Source organism: Syzygium oleosum, unplaced genomic scaffold, assembly GCF_021117445.2.
Source record: "Syzygium oleosum isolate NSW1041296 unplaced genomic scaffold, Sole_v2.1 Sole_v2.10, whole genome shotgun sequence".
Classification (NCBI taxonomy): Eukaryota; Viridiplantae; Streptophyta; class Magnoliopsida; order Myrtales; family Myrtaceae; genus Syzygium; species Syzygium oleosum.
The window spans coordinates 7,283,435-7,307,181 of NW_026607494.1; the positions used below are offsets into that span (position 1 = coordinate 7,283,435).

General features: G+C 42.0%; 3 protein-coding genes across 8 annotated transcripts; 1 reads left to right on the forward strand and 2 right to left on the reverse strand.

Annotated features, from left to right (window-relative positions):
* Positions 1-7,366: 7,366 nt before the first annotated feature.
* On the forward strand, positions 7,367-9,183 carry LOC115685771 (protein RETICULATA-RELATED 3, chloroplastic). 2 transcript variants are annotated; one of them, XM_030610887.2, is made up of 2 exons: positions 7,367-7,536; positions 7,810-9,183. In XM_030610887.2, exon 2 carries the CDS (start codon positions 7,872-7,874, stop codon positions 8,994-8,996), a length of 1,125 nt encoding a protein of 374 aa, XP_030466747.2. In that variant the 5' UTR covers positions 7,367-7,536; positions 7,810-7,871; the 3' UTR covers positions 8,997-9,183. The 2 variants fall into 2 exon arrangements, with proteins under 2 accessions (XP_030466747.2, XP_056171108.1); XM_056315133.1 differs by having other exon boundaries at positions 7,368-7,536; positions 7,823-9,183.
* A 663-nt stretch (positions 9,184-9,846) lies between these two features.
* LOC115685770 (putative zinc transporter At3g08650) lies at positions 9,847-16,283 on the reverse strand. 2 transcript variants are annotated; one of them, XM_030610886.2, is made up of 6 exons: positions 16,159-16,283; positions 14,759-15,495; positions 14,071-14,355; positions 13,201-13,329; positions 12,936-13,033; positions 9,847-11,006 (listed from the first exon to the last, which is right to left on the reverse strand). In XM_030610886.2, exons 2-6 carry the CDS (start codon positions 15,212-15,214, stop codon positions 10,193-10,195), a joined length of 1,782 nt encoding a protein of 593 aa, XP_030466746.2. In that variant the 5' UTR covers positions 15,215-15,495; positions 16,159-16,283; the 3' UTR covers positions 9,847-10,192. The 2 variants fall into 2 exon arrangements, with proteins under 2 accessions (XP_030466746.2, XP_056171107.1); XM_056315132.1 differs by lacking the exon at positions 16,159-16,283 and adding an exon at positions 15,578-15,836.
* Positions 16,284-17,387: 1,104 nt separating this feature from the next.
* Positions 17,388-23,379, reverse strand: LOC115685783 (histone acetyltransferase TAP1). Of its 4 annotated transcripts, none has more exons than XM_056315634.1 (7): positions 23,156-23,379; positions 21,709-21,778; positions 20,475-20,658; positions 20,100-20,199; positions 19,875-20,005; positions 19,058-19,151; positions 17,388-17,881 (listed from the first exon to the last, which is right to left on the reverse strand). In XM_056315634.1, exons 1-7 carry the CDS (start codon positions 23,289-23,291, stop codon positions 17,802-17,804), a joined length of 795 nt encoding a protein of 264 aa, XP_056171609.1. In that variant the 5' UTR covers positions 23,292-23,379; the 3' UTR covers positions 17,388-17,801. The 4 variants fall into 4 exon arrangements, with proteins under 4 accessions (XP_056171609.1, XP_056171610.1, XP_056171611.1 ...); XM_056315635.1 differs by having other exon boundaries at positions 21,709-21,769; positions 23,156-23,374; XM_056315636.1 differs by having other exon boundaries at positions 19,875-19,975; positions 23,156-23,374.
* Positions 23,380-23,747: the final 368 nt, after the last annotated feature.

Below are 23,747 nucleotides of genomic sequence, written 5' to 3' on the forward strand. Positions count from 1 at the left end.
CACGAGGAAAACGAAAAACCAAGCGCGTGGTTGTTATATGCAAAAGAAATTAGTATACTAACAGAGGGCATAATGTCGAGCATTTCATGAGGGAAGATTTCACATGGAGAAATCAAACTTGATCCGACAATTCGATCAACTTAAAGAAGTTTACCCCGCTCGATTCAACAATGCCATCGATAACTTCGATCCTATGTTTGTCTCAAATTCTTTTAAAGTAGCCGGTAGCTTCAATGTCATGAAATGGAGAGGCAAAAAGAAAAAAAAGATCAGTAAACAAACAGTCGGATGAACGATTCAAGTCGTTTGGAATTAGCCCAAACTGAGTGAATCGCGATCACGGTTCTCTCACAGAGTTCTCTGTTTAGCCCAAAAAGAGTTAGGGAAGAGAAACCGATAGTACATATGTACCTTACTAATCTTGGAATAACGTGGTAAGCAATCGGATCAAAGGGCGGACTTGCACAGTCCAAAAAAAAAAATGGAGCCAAGATAGCTAGATCTGTGGCACAGCGAGGCAAAGCAGGACGAGGAAATGAAATTTAAAGTGAATTTGGGTATATCACGGGAACATCCGTTCCGTGACGGGTCACCTCCATTTTGTACATGCTCGTTGTCGCTTGTTCTTCTTCGTTCATCGCATCATGAGAACAAATAGGAACAGATTTCCTCTGCGAAACATGTTTCACTGTGGCTTCACGCTCTCTCTTTTGGTATTAGAGTTCTATTATTGTCCTTATACAGAGGAAAGAACTCTATTAATTTGTCCATGTTCAGTACGGACGGTAATGGAAAACGAGGTCTGACCAGCTAAAGTGCAGTACTAGTCGCCCCGGCCGTGCAGATGCTCTGGCTCAGCTCAAATAGAAAATCGCCATCTATTACCCTACCGAAGTACAACCTTTTAAAATTGTTCTTCGGACCCTATGTTTCAATGCCTTTTTCGGGTGTGACTTTGGCTCTTGGTTCGAGTTCTAAGGCCAAAACATGAGAGCTATTGCTTTAATTCGGTTTGACTTTAAATACTGTTCTTTGTATGTTTTGAGGCGTTCGACATTCACCTAAAGTTAATAGAAAAAGCCAAAATTTCAAAAGCAAAGTTCGTACGGAACATCCCGGCTTTTACGATTATCTTTTTCGCTCACGAATGAAAAGCATCTATACATGATTATATGATAAATCTGAGGTTGACACGAACTTAATATGCATAGGTTTTATAGCATAATTAACAAAAGCATAGTGTTTTCCAATGACAAGATTACAAAAATCGATTGTACCTGGTACGTGAACACGTGTTGACAACCCTTCATCCAATGATTTGCCACATTGTTTCCACCCAGAAAGAAAACGGGCTGTACCTAAAAAGCTGAGGAGGAAAAAGGAGTCAAAGCCCCTTTTATGGTTGGGCGTTTCAATCTTTTGACGATGATGAGAAGCCTAGTGTCGGAACAAGTGGAAGCTAAAAGCCCCAAAATTATGTTAGTAAGGTTGCGTTTAGTCATCCGAATTTGAATTGTGATAGAATATAATAAGGTGAAATTAGAAATTTTCAGAATAATCTTCAGATTGTAGAAAATCACATCACATATTTATCGCATTCCAAGATAAAATTAAAATTCTTTGAAAATCCTAATCCAACGCAATCTCCCGCGACGTACAGATCCCACCACTTGAGCTCCCTTACCAGTCTCAAACCTCCTTTCTTCAACTCCCTCCAATTTGTCTCCTTCAACGCCAATTTCGCCAGATCCACTGACATCTACATTTCCAGACTATAGTCCTCCATCAGCTTCACTATATCAGAGGCAATTCGGACACTAGCGAAAACGAGTCTTGGGTCACCGAGGGTGTCGTAGAGCGATCGAGGGAGGTAGCGGCCACTGCGATTTGATAAACAAGGTAGCAACGGCCGATTTAAGGGTGGCGATAGGGTGGTGCACGTCGCATGCGAAGCTCAAGTGCCACTTATGGATGTGGAGAGGACGTGGACGGAGCACTAGGGGACGGCACTTGAATAGCGAGTAACGACGATAGACATGACTTTGTTGTGGACAACGACCTCGAAGGATCTATTGCACTCGTGATAGGATTCGAGTTCTTCAATGGTGATGACCATGTGATGTATAACTTTTTCTTTTCACTCCTAGTCGTTGGAGCACGATGGTGGTCGGATGCAATGACAACTGCAGGGTTGTCGAAAGTGACGATGATCGGCTGTCATGGAGGTGGTCCTTGCGCGTTGGTTGGCAAAGCTAGATGTATCTCTCCTTCGCTCCATTATTGGAAGGAAATTGATAAGTTATTATTAATTTTTTTATCCAATTCGGGTTTATCCCGCCATGTAACCTAAATTTCTTATTCGGCATTTTATCCAGGTATATCTGAGGTTATCCGATTCCAAGGACGTCACCAAACATCCGATACGATATTTTGTTATACTATCCGGACTCAAATCCGGATTACCAAGTGCAGGCTAAGTGGTAATTCAACTATTATGAGAGTCAGATTAGGGTACTAATGAGGCATTAATACATGCTGCCCATATATTAGAGAGGAACAAGAGGCTTTCCCATCCTTTTGATCAGAAAAGAAGAACCTGTTTAGACATTGGAGGAAGCTAATGGCTTTCACATTCAAGGACATCAAAAAGGGAAAATAGCGGACCTAAGAACCGCGCGCCATCACAGCCGTTGGTTTTTGTACCACGACTATGAGAACCCTGGAGGATCCGACTGTGATTGATCCCAGTCTATGTGGACCCTGGCCCATCAAAATGCATACATGGTTCCCATCAGATTGCTCAACTATGTCGGGGAAAGGCCCCGTTCTAAAAAGAAACAGCCCGAAAGAAAGGATGCCTGAGAATATTATAAACCAGGCCATTTCATATCTGAAACAAGGCGATGCCCAATTCTTAGACCTGATTCACATATTAATAGCTTAGCTAAATACACATCTCTTCAACCCAATCATGGTGTCTCTTCCTCGGACATGGGCATTTACACACAATGGAACGTGTGATTGATTTCTTAGAAACTTAATATTAGTCTTCTTCCAAATTCCAGGTCTGTATGCACCTAAGATTACTAGTTAATCCAACAGCATTATGATAATCTGGCCCAAAAAAACAAAATAGTATGGCTATAAGACAAAAGCATGGGCAAGCGACTGTCTCAAGACTTTATGCATCTCTATAAAAGTTCAAGCACATCAATACCATGAAAACTACCCCAAGGACAACAGCACAGTAAAAGCATTAAAAAGAAATAGACAAGAAACTGGTGATGCGTCTTCTTTGAACTTGCCATGAATTCAGACCAACTTCTTGATAGGTTTTGCAATCAATGACTCAAAAGAAACTTTACATGACCAGCTGACACCATAAGATTAAAAGATCCTCACATCCCTTACATATTTTCCCTACCCACTCCTCAACTTCTCTCCCCAGGTCTAAATCAAACTGATTTTTTCAGTCTATAAATCGACACCTCAGTTCATACACTATACTCTGAGAACTCAAGTTTAGATGTGCAATTTCTTATAGCAATGACAGCAGTGAAACATCAACCAGATGAGGATCATCAAACCTCCACAAATAAATTCATTAACAGTCATAAAAAGTACATTTAAGGTCCAGTATCTTCAAATGTCCCCCAAATGGTCTGTAAGGTCATCAAAATGCACATCCAAAAACGAAAAAAAAGAAAATGACCTCATTAGATATTGCTTTCAGACTCCTTGCCATGGATGGAACACGGATCAGCATTTTATTACTTCACTGACTTGTTCGACATTCCTGCATAATGCAATTTAATTCAGTTTTGATATCAAGCTGCATTTAGATGTAATGAGGGAAGTGCAGAAGAAAAAATGCCAAAAGTATTTGCCATGTCTCTATGGATGTGATATGATACCACACCTTGAGCCTCATTCAGCATGCGCATGCAATTAACCCTTGCTCACATAAGTAATCAATAAGGGCTAGCTGAAAGACCATCCTTTTGAAGCTCTTTCAACAGAAAATCAAGGCAGATGGTACAGAAAGGAAACAGTAATGCAAACGATAATTGTCTCGTTCACTAATAGTGAAATAATAACATGGTCAATCACATTTCTATCCAAATGCAATTATATGAAACAATAAGCAGAAGGATGATGCCGCATCCTCAGCTTATTCTCTTTTCCTGTCTTCTTTCGCCAACAATACACCAAAACAAGAAAATTTGAAAGAATATTCATGCGATTGAAAGGGCATATATTACTCAATCATCTCAATAAAGCCCTCACTGTTCAGGCCCCAAAAAAAATCCCCCCGCTGCAGCGCGCAGCACTAGAAATTCAATAAACAGTCAGATCTAAAAACTACTTGAAATGCTATACCCAAGATAGTGGTCATAACAAGTTCCAGAGCACGGTTTCTAATTATACAGTATACCCATAACAATCTATCAGTTTAAAGAAAGGAAAGAACAAGACAATCTGTTTGAGGGAAACAACACTACTATGACAGACAAGTTCCTGAGAGTTTGCATGGTTAGCCACCTCCGTGCAAAACTCTATCACTCTGACAAATATTTGAAGTCGTACTACTCTAGTTGCAGCTAAATGGTTTTAAAGGCAATAGGAACCGATTAACAAATTGACCATTGTAAAAGGCAAGAACTTCCACCATGTTCCCATAGAAATATAATGAAGTAGCATGCTGCCACTTCCAACTTAAAAATCCAAGAAACGAAGACAGAAGAAATTTTTCTCACCAAAACAAGACTTTCAACAAGTGAAGTTCTACTGAAAACCATTGTCCAAAATTATCTCAACTTCACCAAGCTAGCCTCTGTTTTTCATACGGAAAGCCACAATCGACCTTGAAGATAGATCTTTCAACTATCTACTCTCGCTACCATCTTCTTAAATTTTGACTTCTACTTGATTGAATATGATGGCACGCTATGACCAACGAAATTAAACCAAACCGGAGTCATGGGAAACTATGAATTCAATTCAACACGACCTTAGCCCTGGCTAGATTAGCTAGGTGAAGCAAAATCACGCGTGTAGATGTAGTAGTTCAAGATGAAGTCTGCTTTGTTTAGGAGACAATGTGGCGCCATAATCCATGAAAATTCTAGAATGAAGTGGGATTAGGGGGTTATGATGGCATCTAGATGATCATGGCCGTGGCATTCAGTAAGGAACAAGGAGATTCTGCCCAACAAAGTTTCATATTATCAGCACTACAACATGGAGGTAATGGCTTGAATTCTAACAAGTGGTGCTCAAAGGTTTCTAGCCAACTCTAGGAATGACATTCCCGCATCTTTCATCCCTAGAGACTCAGCTCTTTTTTAGTCAATGGACATGAAACAATGGGAAAGAGAACCGTGGATATCGAATATGCAACCCAGAATCCAAATGGCAAACCAAATCACAACCTTTCTGACTCTCGAGTTTTCCTGCCCTTTAGATTCCCTTGCACACAAATAAATAAGATGGACGTCCCAGTCCATTTTTCAAGAAGTAAACACCTTCTGTTCAATATAGCAGGTTGCAGTATTTTTTCCTACCGACCTGTTAACTGTAAAGAAGGAAAAAAATCCTATTGCACTGCTACAACCCTTTATGATTCTGTTGAGACTAAGTTTACCACCTGCAGTCCATTAAATGCATATAGCTCATGGTTTTCTGCACCCTGAACCATCATCAATCAAAGCAATCCAAGCGATGAACATTAACCTATCAACCACGAAAACATTCTAGTCAAGATTATCGACCCAACTTGCAGAAGCGCAGAATGTCGACATCTCAGCTCTGCCCGGGTCACTCACAGCTTTCAGCTTAAAAATATCATTCCGCAATGTTATTCTATTGGGTCGCAAATGCCGCAGAGTAACTGGCGCCGTGACAGCACCCCACAAGAGAAGAGAAAAGAAGCGAATTGAGCCAAGCAGTCCACCCAATACCCTAAAAACCAAACCCTCGCCTGCCAGCCAGCCAGCGCAGACAATGCGACCCAAGCTCCACGAGCAGCTCAGAATCATATTAGAATCCACGGAGAAATCGAATGGGGCATATACCGAGAGAAGTGAGATGGGGCGGAACCGACGGGAATCAGCTGGAAGGAGCGGAGGAGTGGTTCTCCACGAGCTTCTTGTCCCGCCTCTCCATGGCCACGTCCCACACGTCGTTGCCGATGTGCTTCGGCTGTTCAACCAACCAACAAAAAAAAAAACAAAGAAAAAAAAGCTTCAGAATCGACGGCGGAGAACGGAGGCGATCGGGAGGCGATCTGAGAGAGGGAGGAAGGGGGTGACAAACTTACGCGGCCGTGAGCGGCCTTGTGGATGAAGTACTGAGCGTTGCCCATGACGCAGAGCATCCCGGCGATGATCCCGAGCGGAAGAGCCGCCTCCATCCACACCCACGACGCCATTTCTGCACCACCACCGCAAGCTTGGATTGACGAAAGGGATGATTTTTCGCACTGCGAAAGTCAATTTGGTGAATTCCAGCCCCAATTTATATATACGGTCGCCTCCGTCCTTTTCTTTTTCTCTTTTTTTTTTTACTCTTGTCACTTTTATTTTCCCCACCTAATTGGAGATCTTTTTCTTTTTTTTCTTATGTTGGGTTAAGAAAAAAAAAATTTAGCGTTCCTATAAAAAATAACTCCCTCATTTTAAGGAAAAAAAATTAGTTTTGTGAGCACCTGACTATTTTTTTCATTTCTTTCTAAGGACAGTTTGATCTTGCAGAAGCACGAGCTTCCTGTTATTGTTTTCTCAAGCTAATTTCCGTCTCGGAAGAAATTCCAAATCGGCACCTCATAATACATCGACTCCAAACTAAAACTTTCGTTAGGTACCTCCAATCGAAATTTACCCTCCACGTTAGATCGTGAAGAATAAAATATGGGTGAGGAGTATCGGTTCGGGATTCTTTGTAAGAGAAAATTAATTAATATTAGATATATCAGGGGTATCAACCTGAAATTCTTTATTAAAGAAAAATTAGCTCGAGGTAAATGTCCTGTATCGGTACTAATTCGGGATTTTTAATGATGTTGAATTTTCTTTCAATGTTTTGTTTTCTGTAAATACAAGGACAAATAACACTTCTTCTCTTTTTGTGCCAATGCCGTTTAGGGTTTTGTCTACTCGAGCGCGGTCATGCGCGAGGTCTCTCGAGGCGAGGGGGTATATATGCGGAAGCTTATGTCATCCTCGTCCCTGTCCTGCGACACCGCCCTACATCTCTCTCTCTCTCTCTCTCTCTCTCTCTCTCTCTTCCTCCCTGTGCGCTCGCTTTTTCTCTGCACATTTTCGCTTCTCCCCCGCACGCACGCGCGCGCGCGCGCCCCATGTCGAGATCCTCTTGATCCGCCGCCGACGAGACCCGGATTGACCACGCCCCCCATTCAATCCCCGGGGACACGTTAATCCGTCGACACTGCAGCAGCTCTCGCCGGTCGCGCTGATCCGGTCCTTGGCAGCAGCAGCAGCCGCCTCCCCGCTTCTCGTTCTTGCATACCCACTTCAGGTACTCGCTTTTTCCGCCGAATGCATCAAATCTGGAGCTGCTTGCGGCGTGTAAAGTTGCTTCCTTTTTCTGACCCGGGGCCGTTTGGTACTTGGCTTTGGTTTGTCTGTTGGGATTGGCAATCTGTCCAGGACGATTCATTTTTGGGTCTTTCGCGTGATCTGGATTTGTGGAAGTTTTGCTGTTGTTGTTTGTTGATTGCCTTGCTTGATAGCTGTGTGTGTGTGTGTGTGTCTTGTTCTTGTTGGTTTCATCTTTGGATTGAATATGCAGACGTGGGTGGTAGGTGAGGTTGGTGAGCGAGCTACTGTGTTGTAGAGATCAAAGACTGAAACATGGCTACCCTGTCTCGACTGCGTTACAACCCGAGTCACAACCCACTTGCCGGGCACCGTAGCTTCGCCGATAACCGCCATCGTATCAGCAGTAACCCGTCTGCGGTTGCCTTCTCACCTTCCTCATCCTCTCTCAATCCTCAAAACCTGTCCTGTCTCCTTCCAGAGATAAAGCCTGTCCAGGCCAAATTGCATGCGAAGTTTGATTTTTCATGTGGTGGCGGAGGTGGCAACAGTGGGGTTGGCCATGGGAGCAGCGGCGGCGGCGGCGGCGACGACGACGACAGTGGCGGGTGGAGTGGGGATGGCAGTTCTGATGAGTCCTCGTCCCCATTCGCAGGTCTGGGAATTTTGGGCCTTTTCCTCAATGGGTGGAGATCCAGAGTTGCTGCAGATCCCCAATTTCCATTCAAGGTCTTGATGGAGGAATTAGTGGGGGTCAGTGCATGTGTTCTTGGAGATATGGCTTCTCGCCCCAATTTCGGGCTAAATGAGCTCGATTTCGTGTTCTCGACTCTCATTGTTGGATGCATACTGAATTTCACTCTTATGTACCTCTTAGCGCCCACTGCATCTGCGGCATCCTCCAGTCTCCCTGCCATTTTTGCTAGTTGCCCGAAGAGTCACATGTTTGAACCCGGCGCTTTTGGCATAGTTGAAAGATTTGGGACTTTTGTGTACAAAGGGACGGTTTTTGCTGCGGTCGGGTTTGCTGCTGGCCTTGTAGGGACAGCTATCTCGAATGGCTTGATCAAGATGAGGAAGAAGATGGATCCTAATTTTGAGACACCAAATAAGCCTCCCCCGACCGTCCTGAATGCAGCCACATGGGCAATTCACATGGGTTTGAGCAGCAATTTCAGATACCAAACTCTGAATGGCATTGAGTTCTTGCTGGAGAAGTGGCTTCCCCCACTGGGCTTCAAGACATCTGTAGTGGCTCTGAGGTGCGCGAACAATGTGCTTGGTGGGATGACGTTTGTTATATTAGCTAGGTTGACAGGATCACAGAGTATCGGGGAAGGGAAGCCTGACAAAGTCGAAGACGGGTTGGTTTCAGAGAAGGGGAAGTTGGTTGTTGGGGAAGCTGAGGATGTCCCGGGCAATGAGAACAGTTGCAAGTGATGTAGGCTTAATTATATCCGTGTTGCTCTTTCAAAGTTCTCTATAACCATAGGCCTTATCTGTTCATAGCTTTGATCAAAGGCTGCAATAAAGTTTGAAGAGGTGGGTGTTACTGGGTGGTCTTGATTATGGCTTGGACCTGATGTGCCATGTATTTGTTCCTACGAAATCATCTTTTTGGCTTTAATGGAGAAATCTTGAAAAAAACAAAAAAAATTGGGCTGTGAACTTACTGTTTACTAGCATGAGTCTGACCAACCAACAAAGGCCAGTTCTCGGACAAACACGTTTCTATTTTGCTGATGTAATGTTGGTATATTATCTCAATATGTTTTGTTCAATTTTTCTTGCTCTTTTGCGCGGGTAGTTGTGATGTTACCGATGCCGGCATCTTTGTCTGCTCTTGAAGACTTGGGCTTTGAGTCCTCTTCTATGGTGGAGCCTCTGTTTTATGTCCTCTTCTGAAACTAATCATGCGAGAATCCCTCCCTCACCGGAACACGTTTGTATGTGTCTGTGAGGGAGAGTGGCGGAAAAATCTCTAAAATGACTAGTCTCCTTGCCACGAGAGGGCTTCATTTAGAATTGGAGATTGGCATCTAAATTTAAATTGTATTTTTAAATCTCAGTTTAGGTCTCAAGTGTATTCAAGGATGATGGCTGCTGCTACGGGTGGCTGTAAGGACTTGGTCAGAGATGCCAATTCTCCGCACATGCCACCAAAGAAGTTTTTAGCAGCCTAGCAGGTAGAAACAGCAAGTGGGAAAACCAACCATCGAGACATCAGTTCTTACATTTCGGAGGACAAAGCGATGACTAGACTAAAAATTCTGATTGTTCTACGATAAAATATCTGTAACCCATCATCCTGCTCATTCAAAATCCAATAACTAGTCGATAGCCCGGCCATTCATGGACGCACTTTATGAATTAGAATTGCTTTCTCTAATACAAGAGGCAACAGCCCCCTCCTCGGATCGGTACATCCTTTGCATAATCTACATCAGGTGAAAAATCTGAGTTCAATAACTGATATGCATTAAATCTTTACATGTACCGTGTCCTCCAAGCACTTCTTGACGACGTTAGCTTCTTCTTTGAGTTAAATCCAGTAGAGTCGCCAAACAGATGAGCCAAAAGTATTGATTTCTGTTCGCTCCTAACAAGTTTGCAGCAAGATATGGAGCATTGCCAAATTATCTGACAGCCTCCGGGGCCGAATTGCAGTAAGGTGTGTGCAAGCACACCAACTTGGTGCATGTTAAGCAAATGGTGGCAAAACCAACTCCCATTAACAAACCACAACTGCTTTTGCTTGCATCCAATCTCGTTGCTCTTTTTACTATACGAGCAAAGCTTGGGAGTAATCCCCCGCAAGCAAATACCATCACGTGGTCAAGACCACTGTAATCAATTCCTGCGAGGATGGCCCCAATAGCAGAAGTCGGACCCATAAACCCGATAAGTGCAGCAGCTGCGAGGGACCCGTGCCAACTGTCAGTAGCTCCAAAGATACAGCAAGCGACAGCCGCACCCCTTGGAAGCCCGTGCAGAGAGACTGGAAGGACCATATGCCGGCCCAGCCCGTACGCTTTAGGTGCTGCAACTCCTAGGGCAAGCCCCTCAGCTAAAGCATGCAAAGCAACTGCTCCACATGCTAAAAATGACTGGAGGGTGAATATGCTCAATGGAAAGCCAGTAACTGATGGCAAACTGTTCACTGAAGTTTTCTTGCGTCCTGCAATATTCAAGATGCTAGATGATACGGCATGGACGAATGCTGATCCAGCAGCGATAAGCGAAATCAGAGGAAAGAATCCCATCTTCGAGGAGAGCAGTAGTTGCAATGGACGCCAAGCACCGAGGACAAACGCAATTCCAGAGGCGGCACCCATGAGGAGGGCATGCTGCAGACGGAAGGCAAGGGCAAATGCTACAAGAACCATGCCACCCAGCAGTGGCCCAAGACCAAATAGTAAAGAGACGAAGAAGCCAGAAGCATCCTCCGAGCTGAATGATATCCCACAGTTAGTTTCATATAGCATACATGATGAGAAGTTGGAAAGAGAGGAAAAGAAAATCATGACTAATTGGTATATCTAGTGCAGCTCAAAAAGATTAACGTGGTTAACACAGAGAAAATATCATCCCAACCCTTATTCTGTCAGTTAATAAAGCCCGAGTGCTGGTCCAAACCATACTAAAGCAGAAAGACTAATTATTAAACAGAGAAGACGACTGATTTCAAATAATTTGGCTGCGATGACGAAAACCATATTAGGGACTGGGTGAACAAAGGATGAGAAAAATGAAAGTGACTGATGAAAGTATGTCAAAGGAGGACAATTGGCAGGCCAGCTAACTCTTGATCCAAACTCAGCACGAGCAATGGAAACAAACTGGAACAATAACAAGATGCATGCTCGCAGCTTGATGGCTGCTAAATTGATGATGCCTATGCATGACCAACAGAGGATGCTATGGAAAAGAAAATGTGAAAATCATAAATTCACGATCAATGAAAGAAAATCCAAGCAGTTTGCTCATCAAAGAAGAAATTCCAAGTAATTCAAGTACGGATAGGTTCTTTACCCTTAACCTATTTAGGCCTTCCTTTGGGTGCTACGATATGCGAATTTGGGAGCCTATTATGTGCCGGGTTGGGAAAGATCCTTGTCAAAAAAACACTCTCTGTCATCTTCCTATCTATTTCATGTCTCTATTTCCTATTCCTTGTTCGGTGCCAAATGGCTGGAGGCTATTTGGAAAAAGTTTTTTGTGGGAAGATTACAACGAGTCACATAAATTTCATTGGTTAATTGGACAGCAGCTAATCAACCTTTTTCTGACAATGGTCTTGGCATCAAAGTCTCTTTCATTGCTTAACAAGGCTCTTCTAGGCAAATAATTATGGACGTTCAATGTTGAAAATGATTGTTTTGGAGGAACGTTGTTGCTAAATTTGGCCGTAAAAGAACCGGTTGGATTCCCAAAAGTGGAAGAATAGCTCATGAGTGGAGTGAATTTGTTACTCATATGAATCCTATTGTGGGAAATGGTAAGCAGATACAATTTTGGCTTGACACTTGGAGTGGGAGTATTTCTTTCAAAGATCGTGTCCCTTACCTCTTTGACATCACTAGGAACAAAGAGGCTCTTATGTCAGATTGTTACTTAGGAGATTGACTCTACAAGACAAGCCCAAGATTGGGAACTTGAATCTTTTGGCAGCTTTCATGATTGCCGTATAACTCTAAGATTTCCCTCACTAGTGTGGATACTTTGTCTTGGAGTAGCGGTAGAGATGGACCCTTTCTGTAAAGTCTTATTACAGTTTACTCGAAAAGAAGATTTTCAGTGGCAAGGCAGTTTTTCCTTGCTATTTGGAAAGGGAGAGTACCGATATCAGTTTCATTTTTTGTATGCGAAGCATCTTGGGAACGTAATCTCACACTAGACAATTTGAAACAAAAGAGGGATTGTGCTGATTAATAGGCGCTTTTTTATGCAAGAGAGAGGCAGGGATGATGCAAACTTATGGGCGCAATGGGCTATCTTGTGTTATAAAAGGATCTATCGAACAAGAATTACGGGCATGGCAAGGTCGCCTTTTGCATTGAAAACGATTTCTTCGATCCCTCTTGCTGTTTTATTATTGATTTAAAAAGAGCTTTCATTGGAGAAGAAACGCCCTTTTTTTTTGTAATTATTGAAAGCAGATTGAAAATCTTACACTTCTGGTAAAATGGACAGTAATGCGTGGATGTTAATCCTTTAATCCATATCGTAGATGATTTGTTTTGTACATGGGCTCTGTGGATATGGGTTTGTACGCCCTTTGGTGCCCTTCAGTAGTATTTTTATTTTCTATAAAAACAATAAGAAAGACATTTCTCTGTGTTCATGTTTAGGATCAAGTTTTTAAACAGAGAGACCCACCTGTAGTCATGGCTGAAGTTCTGGAAAAGGGTGCTGAGAGCTTCCATGAATGCCACAGAAAGCGTAGCTGCTGATGCAACCTCAGATGGAGAAGCTTCCTACGAGTGAAAAGCCCAATGAACCTTAAATCTCTAGATACCCTAAAACAAATCTCAGTGCCTGTTGGTTAGCCAGCCCATTTTCAGACACGAGGTACTGAGTTAAAGGTTCACAGAACTAATCCAATATATGTTTAGCAAATAACTAAGGGTGGGTAGATAAGTACCTTGAACGCATCAGGAAGGACTTCTGCAACAACCATCCAAATCATACATCCTGCAGCAAAGCCCGTACAGAAGGGCAGAAACTTGCTAAATGCATCAGCACAGATGAAAGAAGGGACTGCTACAATTGGCTGCAAAAACAAATAATAAAGCCAGTTACTGACAGCCAAATAAGGAGATGAGCAGGATGCAGGTATTCACTGGTATCAAACAGTCAATATTCAAGCAAACTGAGTAGTGAGCCCCCGATATAAACTGACTAAGGTCTGGTCTGGCCATTCCAATATTTTAATAAATTTCACAAGAGACACTGTAACCTTGGGCTTCTCCATTTTTTCAGTTTTAAAGTTTTCAACAACAGGAATAAAATAAAATCAAGAAGATAACATAATGTACTTGATTTGGTCCAAGGAATTGACGCGCTGAGTCTGCATCAAATATTCCATACTCTAGAGAACATGATATACAGTTTGCATGTTCTCCTCATCCTTCGTAATGAAACTTCCATGCTTATTTCTTTTCTCTGGATTAAAACAACTAAACGAGTAGTGCAAACAACCATTACAAGCAAGAAATCCAACTCGATGGCATTTGATAGCCCAATAATAAAGTTGCAGCTGCAATTAAACTGAATAAATTAGACAGAAACACCACAAAAAAAAAAAAACGACAATCTGACAAAGAATTGTAATAGGTAATATTCATGCTTAACTATTAAGAAGCATATGTCTGCTTATAATGTAGTTTTAAATCAGTCAGAAAAATCTGGCTTAGGAAAAGGCTTCCACTTTCCCACAATGACATATACTTTAAAGGTAACAAGAAAGAAAAGGTTTGCCAAGAAGAAAAGCCTACAACATTTCACTCCATACCTGAGGTAGGGATGTAATTACACTCCATAACATAGCATTTTGTGGAGAAACGCCCCTTGATGCCAGTACCATGCTGACAGCTAATCCCTCCGGTATGTTATGAACTGCTATGGCCAAAGTCACTAGTAGACCTTGGGAAAATCCTTTAGAACCAGCAAACGAAACTCCAACTCCAGAGCCTTCCCCGAATGAATGAAGAGTCATAATCCCAACAACAAGAACTACTTTAGTAGCATCCGCGCCCTTTATGTCTAACATACTGACTTCTCCATATTGTTCCAAAAACTGAAACCATCAAAGCAGAGTGCAAATTGTGACTGAGACTAACATGTGTTTTGCTTTTCTCGAAAAAGACAGATAGGTGAAATCAAGATACAGTCATACACCGTATCAAGCAAACACAAGATATTCTCTAACCGAGTATGAACTAACACCTTTTATAAGGATGACAATTCCAAAGTCATCCAAATGAATTTTTCATAAACACTGTCCTAGCCATGAGTCTGATACTATTCATCCTCGAGTAAAGTCTTAAGTCACTCTATTTACAGACTATGAGTCAAGGGCGCTGCATTGGACATGCAGATATGAACAAATATCTTGGCAGAAAATCTCAGAGACAAAAAATGTAAAAGTATCAGGAAACTTTATACAAAGGTGAATTGGCAATATAAAGACAATCTATTACCTTCTTACAGAGCCAGATAAAAATGCCCCCCGATAAAATCCCAAAAACAACCCAATTTCCGGCACCATACTCCTGCCCTTCCTGTACAAGGTCAAAACTTGCAGCCAGCATTACACCAGCTGCCATTCCATTGCATAATCCAGCCCATTGTTGATCAAGCTCCACAAAGAAGAATGGAACAGCACCAAGACCAGTCGCAGCAGCCATTGCCAGGGTAAATAAAGCAACAGTAGAGACTGAGACCTTACTGTCGGCATTCTTCCTCCCGCCCAGTATGTTACCTGCACCATCAAAACTTAGGACCTTCTCCTCGCCAGTACCATCTATGACATTACTTGCCACATTCTTGTGAGGGGCAGCTCTCAGACGTGTAATGTCATTTTCAGATTGTGCCGCAATGCAATCAAATGCCACCAAGGAAAAGATGAAGAATAAGAGGACTCGTTTTGCTACCATCTTCTTCTACATACACACGAAGAAGATATGGGGCCTTCAATATATCAAGAGATGCCCCGAGTGATCCTCTTGCAGACCATTCGGTCTTTCTACCACTGACGGCAACAAATAATTTGTTTTGCAGAGAGTTCGCAAGAGAGAAACTCCCATATGCTCAGTGCTACAAATACGAAAACGACCCCCCTGCGCGCGGGTAAGAATCACGCCAACAGAAGCAAATGTACGTGCAGGGGCCAAGGATTGAGAACTCACTGCCGCACAATTCTCCGATATCGACCCAGCTGCAGTAAAAAAAAAAATTATCATCCCATGAGCAAAGCTCTCAATATCAACCGATTCGTAACAGAGATCGCCGAATTATACCATGGCAAGGGCAAATTCCTTCCTAGGCAGGCCAAGGTACAAACTTGAAAGACCAGATAAGACAAAAGGTCACCAAAAACTAGCCAGGAATTGACAAAAACCTTCAAACTTAGCAGCTCATTAGCCCCATCTCTAATCAATTCTCGAATCGCCGCTAACGGAAAAACAAAAAAATTTTGCTCGAGAAATAAACGATCGATCACCATCGGACGATTCAAGGGCAAACATCCAACAGGGAAAGGAAATCCGCCGAAAGGACACGCACCCGCGAGGCATATTGACTCCGTTTGACCAAACAGAAGAAAGAAAAAGAAAAAAAAAAAACGGGGAACCCAGAATTTTCCTAACATCAATTCACGAATTCAACGGTGCGCACATCGAGATCAGACAAGCGATCGAGGACGCACCAGCCGCCGCAGAAAAAACAAAGAAATCCCCGAAACCCCGAAATGCCTGATCAAACCATCGAAATTTCGGGTAGGGAAGAAGAACCCCGGGGCGGCGGCCGATCGATGAGGCCGACAAGGAATCCACAACCGAGGAGAAGCATTGCAACAAATATCAAAAGGGGAGAAATTTACCGAGACAACGGAAGCCAAGAATGATCCAAAGAGCCAGAGACACGGAAGAGGAGAAGAAGAAGAGGAGAAGAAGAAGCGCGTCTCTGGCCCAAAAAAAGGAGAGGACTTTAGGAATGGCAGGGCACAGTAGCTTCCACGGAATAAACCCCTCCCCACCCCCCTTCCAATACGGGATTATTTGTTGCCATCATCATTAATTATTTATTATCAATTTACTTAATTTTTGAATTTTTTCCTAAAAAAAAGATATATTTATGACGCGAGCACGTTGTTTTTGCTCCCCAGCCCCACCGTCGAATTCAAAACCAGCCAACCCTGGGGGCAAAAATCTGTGTTCTGGGAGGGCCCCCTCCTCCAAAAAGTCAGAATTGGCCCGAAACGCCGCCGCTGACGACGTCACCCGCACGTTCCAACGGTGGAGGGACCCCCCATTATTTTATTTTTATGCTTTTTGGAATTTACTTAATTAATAGTTGGGATGACTTAATTACTTCCTTCCTAAAATCGCACGACAAGGCGTTTAAAATATCACGTTGTCCGAATCAACTCTGAATCCCTCAAAGTATCTAAGCATCGACCTAAAAAAAAAGAAAACGTCATTGATAGAAGCAGCGACAATATAATCGTTGGGGCGTTTTCGAGCGGGTAGCGAAATTGGATTCGGACCGTCGAATCCGAATATCCCGCTCGGAACCCCACATTAGTGCCTGATGTTTGACTTTTGATGTGATTAGTTACTGTGATCAATCTCTCTGAGTGGCTACGATGTTGCTTGGAAGTAACCACTGATGATGGAGATACCCCACCGCTATCATAACCATTTGTCCTAACTACAGTAAAACTCGTATCGGAAGATGGAATGTGACTCAAGGTAAGCAAGGGCAGAGGTGATCCCAGATTTGGGTAACACACCAAATGCAAGCAAGTCAAAGCCTCATTGTGCTCTCAAGCAAGCAAATCAAGAGCAAGCCATTGCAGCAAAGATCCCAGCTGAATCCCAAGACGGCAGGATACAGACTAGATGAATGTAATCCTGGTTCTTTACAGTATGTGTAATAGATGATGCATAATCTGCAAAATGAATTGAGTAGATTCATAAACCACCGTTGAAGTGCACAATCCTTTTCTTTTCAAGGCACTGCCGGACGGAAAATCAAGTCTCAATCTCAGCGTGACACAGCACGGCTGCCAAGGATATAATAAAGCTTCACGGCGACGAGGAAACGAAGTACAAAGAAGTACAGCTATTTTGACCAACAATAGTTGCGAGACCAGTTCATGCGTTATAATGAAGGCTCGTGAGAGTGAAATCAGCGGCCGAGCATCTGAACTTTTTGCCCACAAGAATCTTGAAAACCACCCCCCGTCCCTACTAAACAAATTGCTATTCTAAAGAAGAATAACACCGCTATCGTCTTGACTTTGAAAAATTCTGGATCGCGCTTAATTGCTACAATTGAGAGACAAGACCCAGCAAAGAATCATTTTTGGACTCGGTCTTACAGGATCGACCTTTACAATGTACATTTCTTGAGTAAAAAACATGCCACAGCTTCATCTTACTGGTCTTCCATCATCAATGTCGAGGGCTTTTCCCATGGCTCTGCAGCGGCAAAATCATGCTTGTGGTAAAGAACCGGCCGCTAATACTTCGGGTACCAAAACATTCCTTTGATTCCCTCTGGGTCAGCTTCAAAACCCAAGTTCCGGTAAAACTCTACAACTGCAATGAAAGTGACAAAGCAAAGTGAAAAACGCATATCTACTCGAAATCAAAATCAAAATCAAAGCCAATTGAGGAACTCTAAAATTAGTCAAAGCTTCCAATATCTCCAGGGACAGCACTCATAACAGCTGGAATCAGAGGCAACCAATAATTAAAAAACAATATCCTCAAACTGATATATGCATTTCATTGATATATTTATTCTCAGAACATAGAAGATTTGATCATGCACTTCTCATACTGTCAAGCACATGCTGGTACATAGGAGGGAGGAGATCGATGCTCATAGAGGAAAAGAAAATTTGAGAAGCAAATCAATTTGCCAAGAATAGTAAGATGCGTGTTATCAGTAATTTCTGCAGCATTGGAAATCAAAAGTGGGTTTGTTCTGCAAAATATATTTACAACAACAAAAGGATATGTGAAAGTAGCATGGTCAAGACATTTGCCTCAACCTCTATGATGATATTACAGCCTTCGAAAATTTTCAAAAACATAAAACAAATAAAAAAGAGAAATATAACCTGAAGAGAGATCAGGATAAGCTAATAATCTATCAATAGTAATAACAACAAAAATAACAATAAGAATCAAATTTCAGCAATTTTGAAAAAGTATAGCATTGTCATAAGAGCCAACATCCAGTCTGCTTCGACCCCATAAAAAAAAAATCCTCCAGTCTGCAACCACGACATGATGACAACAGGGATAGGAAACAGATGGAAAAACTTTGGACATGATTTCTCTTATTTCTTCTAGTTTGCATGGCCTACATATTTTATTACTTCTAGTCCATCATCATTATTTCCTCCCAAATATTAGAAGGTAAAGCACTTCACCTCAGAAAAATCAATTTACTGATTTCAAATTTTCCGTCTCCCACAAAGAGGCGCAGATTAAATGACTATAGATAAACAGATGCATCAAGTCTCATAACTTGGGTATACATTGAAGTCATTCAAACTCCAACAAGATTGACTTTACTCAAAGGTAGTAACAGGCTTTAAACTGAGATCTGCTTTTCAGGCGCTTTGTCATTGGCGAAGAGAAGCCGCTGTACAAACTTTTTCTTTTTTTTCTTTTTTCAAAAGAAGAGCTGAGGTATGACCTCAATCAGTTGCCATGGACAATATATCCTATGGGAAGGATCAAACAACATCACTGCTCACATACCTTTACTATCGGCAAAGAGCGATATATTGCCAATGTCCCTCTGCAGAAGAGTCCTGATAAGATTTTCCACAAGAGTCTTCCCAAGGCCTTGACCCTGGATGAAGAGAACTTCATTAACACAACTGCTGTGTGGTATGTAAAATCAGAACACAAAAAAGCGTCCGGTTATTCTCGAGCAGTAAATAACCATGGCACCATATGTCATTATCAGGTAATAACTATCCCACAAAATCTCCCAGAATGTTGGCCTTAATGTTTTGTTCGGGTGGTGAGTGTGGAAAATGGGGTAAAATTCTCCATCTTTGCAAACAAAGCACAAGGGTCCCTAGATCTGTATTATACCATAATTAAAAGTTTTAATTAAGAGTTGGGATAATAAGTAATAGTAGCATGTTAGCAATTAGTTGAAACAGTGTCACTTCACAGATATCCACTACATATTAGGAATGCCTTAATAAATGATTATTCTAAGGTATACCTTTTGATTGGCTATCTCAATTATGTAATGATGCCATAATTCAGCTTAATCATATGCAAAGATTATGGCACAGAAGCGACACAAATGAAGGCCAAGGACCGAAATAGCACAAAATTCAATATTTAAAGACTCAAACCTCAGGATTCAATGATCACGGACTAAACCATTAGAATGGTGAAACCTTAGGAACAAAAGATGCCGTTTCTCCACTTTTCAAATTATCAGTTATCAGTCAAGCCAATAAAACTCGCTCAACTAAATCTCATCCAGATCTCTTATGGTTTTCTTACAAAGAAATATTTCTCTGAAACACTAGCTTAGTCTGTGACACAAGATTACCTGATAGGAAGGATCAACAAGGACATCCCAAATGGTGGCATTAAAGGCATGATCAGATGTAGCACGTGCCATCCCAATGAGCTTCGTTTGGGCACTCTCATCTGTAGGTAACTTTTGCAGGTACAATAAGACTATCATCAAATAGTCTTTTACTGAAAGGAAAATGCGTATACAGCGGGTATAAACGGATCTACTGCAACACACTAATTTCTTGTGTTAAAGTACCTGAGCCAGGGGAATTCCTTACAGAATGCAATGTGGCCACAATGTAGCTATTTTTCAAAGCTGCAGCCAGTTTGGACAACGGCCTCCGAGGCCATCCCACCTACAAAACAGGTGAAACTGATTTATTTCTAATTACCACTGGAAGCACAAATGTTCTAGCTAATACATTAATATAAAAACAGGGATGAAATAAAGCAGAGTTGACATGAATGATCTTGATCGAGCGAATCAACTCCACTTCTACACTAAGCAGCTCAAAGAAACCTGAAGATATACCTAACACTGCATTGCAAATACAAATTTAACCACCGAAAGAGAATTAGGTATTAGCCAGCTCTTGCAGGTGAAGAGACACAACAATGACCTTATAATCACCTTATCACATAGTGCTTGAAGATCATACACATCAACATCACCACCAGATGAGAATATTATTTGTTCAAGTGAGCCATCTGGTAGAGTCTTCTCAAATAGTAAAAACTCCTGGGGTAAGATCTCTTCCTCCTCTTCAGGAATGGTTGGTGGATCAACAATTTGCGTCGCACTGTCCTTCAATAAACTGCCAAAAAAATGAAATTGGTGAACTTTCATAAAACAGGCGGCTAAATACCACCAGAGATTATTGGCAAAAGGATCTGCTAATGAATACACCACAAAGAAAAAGGCATGCCAATGTGTGTCGCACAAAAGCTTTGAATGAGGAATAAGAAATGGGTGAAATCTAGCAAAGAAGAAATAACATGGCATCCAAAATTAAACTGTTAAATATGAGAATCATCAAGAGCAACAAATGAACTTGTATGTTAAATTACAAGGGCTTTTCATATTTCTGGAACCCACATTTCATGAGTAAAAAACTTAGCTTCGTCCCATCTAGAACTGGTTGGGACTTGATAGTTGTGGTAATATTAAAAGCTTCTTGCAGCACGCCATGTAGGTTTTAGAATCAGCTCCGTATAGTAAAATTTGTGCCTCAAGTTTGATTGTGCTCATACAATCACAATGAATAGTAAACTGAGATGCTTCAGAAATAGAGTTCTCACCATGTCCAATATATCTCTAATAAACACAGGCCTTTCATCAATGTTACTCTAACCTCTTTTACATCGTTATACGATAATTTTTACTATGTCAAAATGGACCATTTTCTTGATTAAAATAAGCTGCTGTGGCCATGAACTAAACTACTTGCGAAAATAAACGATGCCCAACTTCAAATTTATGCTTTCACTGGAAAAGCATTCCAAGCTATGAGATTTCGATAAATATATAGGTGACAAATGTACTGATAGTGATATCCATTTTCTTCGCCTGATAAGGCTCGCAAGCAATTCAGCAAAGAAAATAGAATTTAAAAACATAAATAAAAAGTGCTATTGTTCAAAATCCCTCATGCCACTAAAAGCTTTAAAAAACAAAGTAGCTCAAATAAAAAGTTTCGTACAGCGGAACAACCATGCTGATGTAAATACCACAAGAAAGGATAGCTATTTAACGCTTCAAATAGAGATGAATGATCAGAAACCGGAAAGCATTTGATTTGCAATTCGGGTGCACGTGCATCATATGCTTGCCAGCATAATCAAGGCTTTTACGATTCGTCAATTACCCTGATCTTATGGTTTCCCAAAAGCTTGCCTTGAGCGGAAAAACTTTAAACCTTCGGCTTGCTGCAAAAAGTAAGCCAGATATCAATCAATTGCCAACTAAGAGACTAAAGGAAAGAAAGTGATCATGCATTAATGGTAGAAGCCGAGAGAACAAAGGAAAGATCAGTACCAGAGAATTGGACCTTTAGCTATTAGAAAATGCAACTAAAGTTTTCCAGTTTCTCCTTTCTTATCCGTGTGGTTCAAATGTTCAAACAAAGAGTGTTATGGTGATGATCCAACAGACGAAGCATATCTTATAGACTGAGTGAAATGCAAACACTTCAGCCTTGGAATTCAAAATGCAAGAAATTGCCAAACAATAAATAATATTTTGACATAGCCAAAGTGAGAAAGTTATCTGCAATTTTTTCATTCCCTAAGCTGAAGATATGGCTTATTTAATCTGCATCACCTGCCTACTCAAACATTTGGTTGTTGTTTCACAACTTCCAGTTTCACATAACGATGAGATTTGGGATGTACAAATACAAGCACCTTTGAATTCAATTCATGATAAGAAAAACTCGCCTCCATTGGTTACCATTATTTACATTGATCAAGCTGGTTTGCATGACTTTTATCTTCATAAGCAAAAGATATAAGAACGCGGAAATCCAATAGACGAGCACTTTTTTCATGATGTACATGCTACGCATCTCGACGATTTAAATCTCCAAGAAACACGGTACTGTCGTATCGATACTAAGAATGCCAAGATCAAGTGCCTTATTCTAGTGCAATGACTCCATGAATTTCGATATCTCCAAATTTTCAAAAGTTCTCGATCCTAATTCTATTCCACTTCAAAATGGATAGCGTAAGCAAACGTTCCATCTCTTCAAAGCACCACGGCCAAACCAATCCTTACGCGAGAAAGGCTTTAGACATGCATAATCCACAACATTAGACTTGCATACCGCGCTCCGGCCCATACCCCCCATTACTGATACTTGCGCCTTCTTTCTAATAAGCCAAATCTCTCACTTTTTTTGGGACAAACTTTCTCAACCCACTTAACTTCGACCTAACTACTCACCTCTCCCTCCCTAGAATTTGACTTCAGAAGAAACAACTCGATTCCTTCTTTCACTCGGTTCGAATTGCCCGACCAAACGCCGTTCTCCTACAACGGGAGCTCCGGCAAGCAACATTTCACCCACTCAGCCCGAAGCTACGCCGCACGAATCGAAGCCGACCCGATTCGCGTTTCACTCGACGGAGCCGAGAGAAGCAGGCGGATCAACGCGATTCTATCCTAGGATTCCCATCGCAAGATCATCTCGACGACGAAATCGACACGGACTCATCTGCCCGACAAAGGGATCGACGGACTCGTCAAAGAACAATGGGCGTCTAAAAACTCGCTGGTTGGGTTGACTTCGAGGCAGCAGCGCGGACGCTTACCTCCGGCGAGTCCAGAAGGGGAGGCGTCGGGGAAGAGAGGGTGGTTCGGAGGCTGGCGGCGGCGGCGGCGATCGAACGCGAACGGGGAAGGAGGAGCGGAGGACGACGCCGGGGCGACCAAGTTGTGGGCGAGCATTTTCTCGCCACTCTCTCTCGCTCGCTCGCTCTGTGGCTCAGGAACTGTCTACCGTTTAGGGGATGAACGCGCCAACATCACCGCCTTAACTTCGTTCGCCTAGGTGTGTCCATAAAATCTCAAACATTAATAGTTCGTGAAAAACGAGGATGATATCGACGGTTGAGATTTATCGAAATTCCGAAAAAAAAAAGAGGCACTATATGAAATGGTGAATCCCTACCCTCATAAATTCAAGAATATTATCCGCATGGATTGATCGCCAGTCCTAATCCTCCTTATTTATAGGTTACCATTATATCGTATTGGATTCAGGGAAAATTCCAAGTAAGGCTATCTAAAAAAAAGACTTGAAGTAGATTTTGTCTTAAATAACGACCCGAAGTGGTTATTTAGTCTCAGATAAGGCCATGGCTTGTCAGCCAGCAAGGAGATGCATCTCGAGTGCATATTCTG

Bases quoted from the DNA above. Each gene is read 5' to 3' on its own strand.
- LOC115685770 (XM_030610886.2), bottom strand. From the start codon at position 15,214: ATGGTAGCAAAACGAGTCCTCTTATTCTTCATCTTTTCCTTGGTGGCA. The intron at 14,356-14,758 runs GTAATAGATTGT...TGATGGTTTCAG, and splicing joins TTATCTGGCTCTGTAAGAAG to TTTTTGGAACAATATGGAGA. The intron at 11,007-12,935 runs GTGGGTCTCTCT...GATATCATTCAG, and splicing joins AACTTCAGCCATGACTACAG to CTCGGAGGATGCTTCTGGCT.
- LOC115685771 (XM_030610887.2), top strand. From the start codon at position 7,872: ATGGCTACCCTGTCTCGACTGCGTTACAACCCGAGTCACAACCCACTT.
- LOC115685783 (XM_056315634.1), bottom strand. From the start codon at position 23,291: ATGCTCGCCCACAACTTGGTCGCCCCGGCGTCGTCCTCCGCTCCTCCT. The intron at 21,779-23,155 runs GTAAGCGTCCGC...TATCTGGCTTAC, and splicing joins CCCTTCTGGACTCGCCGGAG to TTTTTGCAGCAAGCCGAAGG. The intron at 20,006-20,099 runs GTACTTTAACAC...ATTTGATGATAG, and splicing joins AAGGAATTCCCCTGGCTCAG to TCTTATTGTACCTGCAAAAG.